Here is a 10747-nt window from a genome sequence, read left to right on the forward strand (position 1 = left end):
CTTGAGTTCAAATCCCCAGGACCCACATAAGAACTAGATGGAGAAGCTAGGGAGATGGCTAAGCAGTCAAGAACACTGGCTGCTCTTCTCAGATGGACTCAGGTTCACCTGCCAGCACCCACGAGTCGGCTCACAACCATCTGTCACTTCAGTCTCAGGAAACTGGACTCCTTCTTTTGGCTATGTGGGCATTTGTCACATTGGTACACAGTCATATGTGTAGACAAAAATGTATACATTAATAATAACAATGCTGGGCATGCATTAATAAGAACAATTCCCAGCACTCAGGAGGCAGAAGCAGACACAGAGCTCTGTGAGTTCGAGGCTCCCTTGATCTACACTGTAGCTTCCACATTAAGTCCTTACTGCTAACCCTGACCAATTTTCTAAGTTCCAATTCAAAAAGCCTGTTTTGCTCTTGCTTTGTATCTAAAGGCTCCAAGCGCTTCTGCAGACACCCCTGACTTTGCCATCTCCCCCTTATCTCTCTCCCCTCCAGCAGCTCCCATGATTTACAGCTCACTAGCCAGCACTGTTGTTTTCCTCTTTCAAACCTAATAAAAGGCCCTGAAGGTTTAAAACACAGGGCTCTGAAGTGTGAGAGCCTGGCTCCCACCCTCATTTGCACACAGAGCCTTGGCTCTCCTTCTGTTAACAACATGTTAAGTATCAACTTTTATGCCTTGTTTTTTTTTGTTCTAGAATAACAGTTCTCAAACAATAGCAAGTAAAAATGTGAAGAAAGCCCATATAGCCTATGGTTGAGGTGTGTGTGTGTGTGTGTGTGTGTGTGTGTGTGTGTGTGAGAGAGAGAGAGAGAGAGAGAGAGAGAGAGAAAGTTGATTTATTGAGACAAAATCTCAGCACCTACCCTGGCTACAATTTTCAAGGGTTGAGGTTACAGCTCTGAACTGCCACATCCTGCTTCGAGAAAAACTACAACCAGTCGGTAGTAGCCAGCAGCACTCAGGAGGCAGAGGCAGGCAGAGTTCTGTGAGTTCAAGGCCAGCATGGTCAAAGAACGAGTTCCAGAAGAGCTACACAGTGAAACCTTGAAAAGTTCTGGAACACAGACAGATTCCTGGTCCCCAGCATCAGTTAGTCTTAGTAGTCAGGTGTGCAACAGTGAGCTTTTCTCTAACACAGAAGAGGCTGCTGGTGTAACAGAGCCTCTTCTTGCCTGGAGGTGGTGGCGCACACCTTTAATCCCAGCAGAAGCAGGTGGATCTCTGAGTTCAAGCCAGCCTGTCTACAGAGTGAGTTCCAGGGCAGGTTTCAAACCCAGTACTGTGTGCGGTATGCAGTGATGGGGATGGAACCCGGCCCTTACACATGCAAGGCAAGTACTCTAGCAACTGAACTACATTCCCAGGTCCCCGATGTGCTAGCTATTCTGAGGTTAACTCGCTGGAACCCCCTTCCCGGGAGGTTTCCGGGCATTGCTCTTCTGCCTGCACACCCAAAGGACTCCAGGCTTTCTATCTCTCTCCTTTGCCTGCCCCACCTGCTTGGACCCAGACCCTGCACATCCTACTCACCATACAACATTATGCTCATTTCTTCTCTTTTGATTGTGCTTTACCACACTGTGAACTCACTTATCATACCCCTCCTCCATCCACACCTCCCATCCCAGCCAAGTCAAGGCTTCAAGACAGTCTCCACCTCATTGCACCTCTGGGTAAGGAACACAGCCTGCCTGCCTGCCTCTTCTTCCACCCCAGACACTCTCACCCTGGACACAAAGGGGCAGACAGGGATGGGGACTAGGGAGTGATTCATCAAAGGCCCTATGCAAAGACCCTTTCTGCAAGGAGCTGTGGTTTTAGCACCAAGCCTTTGCAGGATTTGGTGACCTTGACCCCATGGGCCCCGAGGCAGGACTGACATTTTCTTTTTCTTTTCCTTTTTTTTTTTTTTTTTTTTTTTGTATTGCTTTGGAGCCTGGAATTAGCTTTGTAGACCAGGCTGGCCTCGAACTCCGTCTCTGCCTCTGGAGTGCTGGGATTAAAGGCGTGCTCCACCAACGCCCTGGAAGTGAGAACCGGCTTTGAACTTGAAATAGCCAGTTCTCTGGACTCCTCCTAGTCATTCTTATAGCTTCCCTCTGGGAGGAATGTCTGAGAAGACAAAGTTGCTCTTTACCTCTGGACACTCCTACCCTTACCTGGTGACAGCTTTGTTTGCATTGTAAACTGAAGTCAGCTTTTGTGGGAGCAGAGTGAGCAGCTTGGGTAGAGGGCCCCATAACCCAGTGATGGGAGGGTGCTGGGCTATACAGCTATCTCCCCCCCCCCCCGGAAAAAAAAGAAGAATAAGTGGTTATTTAAAAAATTATGTAACTGGGATTTGCTAAAAGTTTGTATTACATAGTGAAATTGATAAAGAAGATGTAACCTTAGAAATGAGAAAGAAAAGAAAAGCTACCGCAGACTGTCTTGTTCTTACATACATTAGTGATGGAACTCAGTATCTTAGGCTTATTTGTTCTTGTTTGGTTCCTGTTTTTTAGATAGCATCTCATCAAAAAGACCACTGGGCTTTGAACTTACACAGGGATCCCCAGGCCTCTCCTGAGGCTTGATGGGCAGACAGCTCAGCAGGTAAAAGTACTTGCTGTGTAACCCCAAAGCTTGAACCCACAGTGGCTCTTCAACACCTGCTCTCTCTCTCTCTCACACACACACACACACTCACTCACACACACACACACACACTAACAAGTGAAACTGAAGAAAAATGTTGCAAACCAGGGTGGTGGTACACATCTTTGATCTCTTCTTGGACAGAGATGGAGGGATCCCTGTGAATTCCCAGACAGACAGCCAGGGATGCACAGAAAGACTGTCAGTTTTGGGGTTGGTTTTTTGATTTTCATTTCTTTTTCTTTGTGGTTTTTCTGAGACAAGGTTTTACTGTATAACATCCTTGGCTATCCTGGAACTAGCTCTGTAGACCAGGCTGGTCTCAGACTCACAGAGATCTGTCTGTCTCTGCTTCCCAAGTTCTGGAATTAAAGGGATGGGCCACCATGGCCCAGGAGACTCTGTCTTTAAAAAAAATTAAAAAGACAATTTAAGTGTGAAGACACTATCCTATATCCCAGCTCTTGGAAGGCAGAGGAAGAAACACATCAGCCAGCCTGGTCTACCAAGTGAGTTCCAGGACACACACACACACACACACACACACACTTTTAGAATACACATACAATTCTAAAAGTGTTGTTTATTTTTAAAATTTTATTCACCCATAATAGTAAGTGGAGGAAAAAGGATGGTGTTAAAATAGTAAATCTGAAGACCAGGAGGGAAAAGGGTGTAATTACAATGTCATTTCTCATCTTTCTCCAGTTGGGTTTGGATAGAGGGCAACCAGCTGCATTAGTTTATGTCTAGTAGTCTCCAAATGAAAAATGGCTGCTTTTAATTTTATCATGTTGCTCACCAGATTAATGTTTAAAAAATCTCATGCCGGGTGTTGGTGGCACATGCCTTCGATCCCAGCCCTCGAGAGGCAGAGGCAGGCAGATCTCTGTGAATTCGAGGTCAGCCTGATCTACAGACTAATTTCAGGACAGGCTTCAAAGCAATACAGAGAAATCCTGTCTCCAAAAACAAAAACAAAATTTTAAAAAATCTCAAAACAAAGTTATTCAAACTTAGTGTTTTGCAGCACAAAATTTACATAGAATCTCTCAACTAATTCCCACTGTGGTAGATAGTCTTGACATGATAGATGTTATGAAAATATAGAATTTTCTCTTGTGTAACTCCTAAAATACAAGGCAGGTTGGTCCCTCTCTGTTTACACACACAGAAACAGACTTAACAAGCTAGGCTAGAACTTACTCACTCTGTCACTTATATAAAAAGCACTTATCAGCAAGCATGGCTGCACTAGGCAAGCCTCCAACTTGAGGTGAAATAAGGAAGATCGAGAGTTCAAGGCCAGCATGAGCAATATAGTGAGTATTTGGCCAGCCTGGGCTACATGAAATTCTATCTCAATGAAACAACCAAAACCAAATTCAAGATAAAATAAATCCTTATTTTGTAGCTTAGGACGCTGAGGCAGGATGATTGCAATAAGTCACAAGCCAGTAGGCTACAGTGAGAATTTGTCTCAACACAACCCAAAAAACCCCAAATTAATTCAAAAACTCAAGTAGCCAGGTGGTGGTGCACAGAGGCAGGTGATATCAGGGAGTTTGAGGCCAGACCGGTGATCTGGTGATCTACCTGGTCTACAGAGCCAATTCCAGAACAGGCTCCTAAAGCTGCAGAGAAACCCTGTCTTGAAAAGCAAACAAACAAAAAAAAACCAACAAAACCTCAAGTTAGACATAGTGGTTGGCATACTTCCAACACCAGCAGTTGTGAGGCAGAGGCAACACCAGCAGTTGTGAGGCAGAGGCAATCAGATCTTTGTGAGTTTGAGACCATCCTGGTCTAAATATTGAGTTCGTCTTACCCAACGCTAGTAAGACCCTATCTGAAAAACAAAACCTACGTTGACATGTTAAAGATACAGACCTGCTTACTAAAGGGCCCAAGAGTCTTAGCAGGTCACAGGTCCTTCCTTCAGACTTTTGCTAAAACAAGGCATTTTTGAAGTAGAAAGACTCGCCTATGAAGGGCCCAGGTGAAATCCTGGAAAGGAGCTCTCCGCTTAAACAGAGACTTCGACAGCGAGCTCGGATTGAGTGTTTTTTATTGTGTCCGTTGGGAGAGTGGAAGAGGACACAACCCCACTGCAGACACCCAGGGTTCGGAGGTTTAACGTGAAACAAGGTAAAGTCACAAATAAGAAGCCAAATTTGTTGTGAGTCTCCAGGTTCGGTGCCCCCATCCTTTTTTCTTCCCGCCTCAGTCTGGGTCACTTTGCATTACAATGCCCGTGGTGGGCCTGGCAGGTGGGATTAACTGTGAATTCGCAAGGATGATGGGGCGTGGGTGCTGGGGTGGCGAGCAGGAGGATGGGGGTGGGGGGCAGAAGGGGAGTGGAGGGGGGAGGAGCAAGCCAGGACATTAGACCTAGTGCCGAGCAAGGCCTCCAGCAAGGCTGCACTGGTCTCTCTGTTCCTGGGAGGACTGAGGGCCCTTTCATTCTGACCCCCCTTTTTTTTTTTTTTTTTTTTTTTTTTTAAGTTCCTGATTCTTTTTTATTTTGCCCCGACTGACTTGTGACTGACATGAGCGTGGATCCCACTGGTCACCACAGTCTTCCCTGTTACCATGAAGCAGAAGTACCAAATTTTGGGGACTCCTCACCAGTGCCTGAAGTTCATGGTCCTGAGGAAATTTATTCTTGCTTACAAGAGTCTTCCGCTGAGCTGCTTGGAAAAGAGACCGGTAAGAAATTCAATCCCCGAAGAACTGAATTAGTTAGGGGAAGGGAAGGAAGGAACAGGGTGAGGGGTTATCGCCTCTTTATGAATTATAGTTCATAAGCAGGTGTCATTACCAACCTTCCGGACCAACTTTCTGAGGTTTTGCTAGTGACTCCTGTGTCACTGTCTAGTCTGCAGCTGTAGTCGAGTTCAGGGACACCCAGTGGGGCAATCAGAGGCTGTTGTGTGAATTTGAGGACCTAATGTTTCAGGCTCTTTAGAAACACATTTGTTACAGCAGTCGGGGTGACACTCATCTTAACACAACCCTCGAATCCAGGTGTCATGGGTGGTGTTCCAGGTGCGGAACGGACAGTAGCTGGGAGACCGAACACCCCAATTCAGAGTACCCGATTTTCAGTGAGGTTATACAGTTAGTTTGCAGTGTTATCCGAAAGGTTCTTTCTCCCGAAGACGCGGTTGGCTTTTCTCTCAGCCTTTCGGAATGTGGTTGTCACTTAGCAGCCTTGAACTGGTGAGTGTGCCTCCTAAACCCTAAACGAGTATTCGCTTAGCTTACATAAGATAGTTCCAGATAGCTAGGCTAGCTGCAGGGGTCAAGGCCTGAAATTCATTTGACTGCAGACTCAGCCCAGTGCTGCTAAAGTGTGTGCGTGCGTGTGTGTGTGTGCGCGCGCGCGCACACGTGTGTGTGTGCGTGTGTGTGTGTGTGTGAAGATGCTTGCAGGCTGTGCCACAGCAGCACACCCATCCCGATGACCACTGTGTTTGCCTTTTATTTCAGTGTAGTAAGTATCCCATTTCCAAGCTTGATTTTGATGTGGCTGGGAATGAGCGGGTAGGACGTCCTTTGCAAGTGAGGTACAGATTTGTGTGTTCTGTGCCTGTCCAAGAGCTTCCTATTTAGAGGCTGTTTTAAGGCTGGTCCACTCTGAAACTGCAGAGTGATGAGGTGTTGAGTATCATGTCTTCCTTCCTCCACCGTGCTGTAACTAGGGAATGTGCGGGCGAAACTTGTAGTACTGGGTGGGGCAAAGCTGGGTAGTGCAGCTCTTCTCTCTTGCCTGAGGTTCTGGGCCCAGCCCTTTACATCTCAGAAGAGCAACAAAATGTCTGGCATTGTGGCACACAGCTAAAAACCTACCTAGCATTGAGGCAGGGTTATTGGGGATTTTGTCTTAATAAAATAAAACCAAAACTGAACTGAAGAGCTAGAGGATCGAGGATGAGAAACAAAATCAGCTAATTGTAATTTTGCCCTAGTAATGACTCTGATTGCTTTTGTCCCAGCAGAACGGAACGGTTAGTACCAGCGGAATGGACCACAGTACCATTTAGAAATAGGCCTATTCTTTTTTTTTTAATATTGGGGGCTATGCATTGCTAAAGACAAGTGATTCATTTAACCCTGGAAGGTTCCTTAGATAGCAGTACAGTGGGTTTCTTTAGGACATTTTCATTCATACACGTTAGTTCACATATGCTTGCTGTTGCTTGACTGGGCCAGGGTTGACTCAGTGGTAGAACATGAAAGGTCTCAACAGGGATTGACTCGAAGTACCATGCAGAAATCTAGGGGAGATAAAAGTCCCCAGAACCTGATGCCTGGGCTTATAAACTTGTACTCAGAAGTAGGAGAATCCACAGTGCAGGAAAGAGAGAAAAAAAAACAGGCACAGTAATAGGTGCTAGGCTCTCCGTACTAAGCACTTTTGCTATGTGTTTATTTAAAGGTTTGTTTATGTGCATTGGTGTTTTGCCTGGGTGTATGTCTGCATGAGGTTGTCAGATCCTCTGCATCTGGAGTTAGAAACAGTTGTGAGCTGCCATGTGGGTGCTGGGAATTGAACCCTTGTCCCCTGGGAGAGCAGCCATTGCTCCTAATTGCTGAGCCATTTCTTTCAGCCCACTTCTCTCCCACCCCAGCGTCTGAGGCAGGGTCCTCCTCACTCACTGCCAGACCCTGATGCTGCACGCGAGGTCACTGTCCCAATCAGAAGGGAGCAGGAATTGAAAGGGCTATAGGTTCAAGCTTCCTTCTCCATATACTTCCTCGCCATCCTGCCTTTGAGCCGAACATTTCTTAGTTTTTTTTTTTTTTTTTTTTGGTTTTGGATTTCCAGAGTCTAAATGTATAATTTAATAAACATAACTTAAAACCTCTGGAATGATAGCACACTGTTATTCGGGGGTGACAAAGTATTTGATAATTGGGTTTTATTTTTTATTTAGATGTAGGGCTATAAAGACAACTACTTAGAAAGTAAGTATATTAAATCTAATATTTAAGTATCTGGGAAATTTTTTTTTTCTTTTTTGAGACAGGGTTTCTCTGTGTCGCCTTGTCTGTCCTGGATCTTGCTCGGTAGACCCGCCTGGCCTAGAACTCAGATCCGCCTGCCTCTGCCCCCAAGGGCTGGGTTTAAAGGCCTGCTCCACAGTGCCTAGCTGCCAGTTTTATTAACAAATTATTTGCTTCTTCCTAACAGCCTGTCCTTGCCCTTCCTCTGTGGAACTACTTCTTCAGGACAGCCCTGATTCTTCAACCAGTCCCAAACTAAAGCTCCCCAGTCCTGAGCCTGAAGAGGGCCCTGAGAAGAAGGGACAGGACAAGGTCCACGCAAAGAAGCAGAAAATCAGAACTGTGTTCTCTGACACCCAGCTGTGTGCACTGAGGGACAGATTTCAGAAGCAAAAGTACCTCAGCCTCCAGCAGATGCAAGAACTCTCTGCCATTCTGAACCTTAGTTATAAGCAGGTAGGGTTTTCTTTGCTGGCTTGCGGATGAATGGAGTTATCATCTGGACGCCTCTCTGAGGTCTATCCTTTCTCACATTACACATCACAAAATTATGTAGCTCATGCGATTCACATATTGTCCACCTTAGTCCTATCAGTTTATCTTCTAGTTCATTCACACACATTCGCCACCAACTCCCAAGTCACAGTCTCACCATGAAGCCTGGACTGGTCTGGAACTTAGTTATGTAGATCAAACTCACACTTGTCTGCCTGCATGCCCCAGCCTCCCTGGTGCTCAGATTGAAGCTATTCTCACCACGCCCAACTTTTTTTATTTTACTTTGAACCAGGCCTGATGGCACATCTCAGCATTTGGGGGGACAGATGAGAGAATAAGGAGTTCCATCCATCCATCCAGAGTTCAAGGCCACCTGGGGCTACATGAAATGCTATTTTTTAAAAATGAGGTGTTAGCTGGGCATTGGTGGTGCACGCCTTTAGTCCCAGCACTCGAGAGGCAGAGGCAGGTGGATCTCTGTGAGTTCGAGACCAGCCTGATGATCTACAGCACTAGTTCCAGGACAGGCTCCAAAGCTACAGAGAAACCCTGTGTCAAAGAACCAAAAACAAAGCAAAAATGAGATGCTCTTTTCATGTCACATGCACTAAAATTGTGCCGGTGTTGAGAAGTTCAAGCTAGATCTCTTGAGTATGCGAGACACAATCTGAAGAGATGCATATTTGAGAGAGTCGAAGTTCTTGGTCTATAGTGGTGCATGTCTTTAATCCCAACACTCCAGAGGCAGAGGAAGGTGGATCTCTGTGAGTTCCAGGCCAGCCTGGTCTACAAAGCTACACAAAAACCCTGCCTCAGAAAGAAAAAAAGGAAGGAAGAAGACCACAGAAAAAAGCCAGGAGGTGGTGGTGCATGCCTTTAACCCAGCCACTCAGGGAAGCAGAGATAGGCAGATCTAACACAGAAAAATGAGGTTCATGCAAGGCCCTGGGATCTAGTACTATTCCCTCCTCTGCCCTCAAAAAAAGAAAGCAACTTGAAATTTGTTCTCAGTTCTCCCTGTGTCCCCTCCTATGCTAATAATAATAGTAATTACAATAAACATTTTTTAAAAATGTATGAAGCAGGGTTCATCTGCATGTCTATTATGTATATGGGCTTTTGCTTGCATGTGTGTCTGGGTATCATGTGTGCAGTGCTCCCCGGAGGCCAGAAGAGGGCATTAGGTTCCTTGGGACCAGAGTTAAAGGTGGTTGAGAGCCATCAGGTGGGTGCTGGGAATTGAACCCACAACCTCTGGAAGAGTAGTCAGTATTCTTGTCTTCACATCTTAACACTCTTTGCAGGTTAAGACCTGGTTCCAAAATCAGAGAATGAAATGTAAGCGGTGGCAGAAAAACCAGTGGCCAAAGACAAACAACAGTATGACTCAGGTAAAGGGACACTTTACAACTTTACAAACTCCCCCCCTGCTTTTTTTTTTTTGTTTTTTTGTTTTTGCCCTGTCTTATTTTATGTGTGGCTGGACCATCTCTTTGTAACCAGCCTTGGGTTTTGGGAGCTTGAAGTGGAGCCCGAGTTCCCTGGAAAGCAGCCAGTGGTTCTGAACCCCTGCGCCCCGCCCATCCTGTTGCGCCCACCTGTGTTCCACAGTTCCGCTGCCTTCCCATCCCCCTCCTCCCCCTCATATACTCAGCATCACCCTGCCTGTGTCAGGAGTGCTGCGATTGGAGGGGTGATCTTTTAGATTTCCTTTTTCACTGACTGAGTTCACCACCTCTTTCAGAAGGGCTCTGCATTTGTGGAGTACCCCAGCCTCCATCCCGGCTATCCACAGGGCTGTCTGAACACATCTGAAAGCCTTCCAGTGTGGGGCAGCCAGACTTGGACCAACACTTGGAGCAACCAGACCTGGACCAACCCAACTTGGAGCAAACAGGCATGGAGCAACCAGACCTGGCCTAACTCTGCTTGGAGCAACCAGGCCTGGACCAATCCAACTTGGAGCAACCAGGTCTGGACCAACCAGCCCTGGTGTTCTCAAGCCTGGAACAATCAGGCTTGGAACACCTCCTTTGGGGAGGATTCTCCGCAGTCTTTCATGCAGTGCCAGCAAAGCCTCCTTGCCAGTGATATTGGGTTGAGTTCGGAAGCCGCTGGGGAAGGCCATTCGTATCTTAGCACCCCGCAAGGCTTGGAATTACTCCTGAACTACTCTATGAATATGCCAGGGGAAATGTGAGGAGCAGACAACCCAGTTTAAAGTCAGGGCAGTGGCTAGATTTCTTCCTTCTTTCAAAGATTTTTGGTTTTCCAAGACAGGGTTTGTCTGTGTGTCCTTGGCTGTCCTGGAACTCACTCTGTAGATGGCGCTGGCCTCATACTTGGAGATCACTCTGACACCACACTAGGCTGCTTCTTCTTCTCCTCCTTCTCCTCCTCCTTCTGGGAGGGGGGGGGGTTGTTTTTGTTTTTCGAGACAGGGTTTCTCTGTATTGCTTTGGAGCCTGTTCTGGAACTAGCTCTGTAGACCAGGCTAGACTTGGACTCACAAAGATTCACCGGCCTCTGCCTCTCTAGTGCTGGGATTAAAGGTGTGTGCTACCAACGCCCAGCTCACACTAGGCTTCTTT

The 10747-nt window shown here is 46.5% G+C and overlaps 1 protein-coding gene across 1 annotated transcript; it reads left to right on the forward strand.

Annotated features, from left to right (window-relative positions):
• Positions 1 to 5194: 5194 nt before the first annotated feature.
• On the forward strand, positions 5195 to 10356 carry Nanog (Nanog homeobox). The gene is made up of 4 exons (XM_051173244.1): positions 5195 to 5357; positions 7846 to 8114; positions 9461 to 9547; positions 9901 to 10356. The coding sequence occupies exons 1-4, from the start codon at positions 5198 to 5200 to the stop codon at positions 10354 to 10356; spliced, it is 972 nt and encodes a 323-aa protein (XP_051029201.1). The 5' UTR covers positions 5195 to 5197.
• Positions 10357 to 10747: the final 391 nt, after the last annotated feature.

The sequence above is a fragment of the Phodopus roborovskii genome, unplaced genomic scaffold (assembly GCF_943737965.1).
Source record: "Phodopus roborovskii unplaced genomic scaffold, PHOROB, whole genome shotgun sequence".
In the NCBI taxonomy this organism is placed as follows: Eukaryota; Metazoa; Chordata; class Mammalia; order Rodentia; family Cricetidae; genus Phodopus; species Phodopus roborovskii.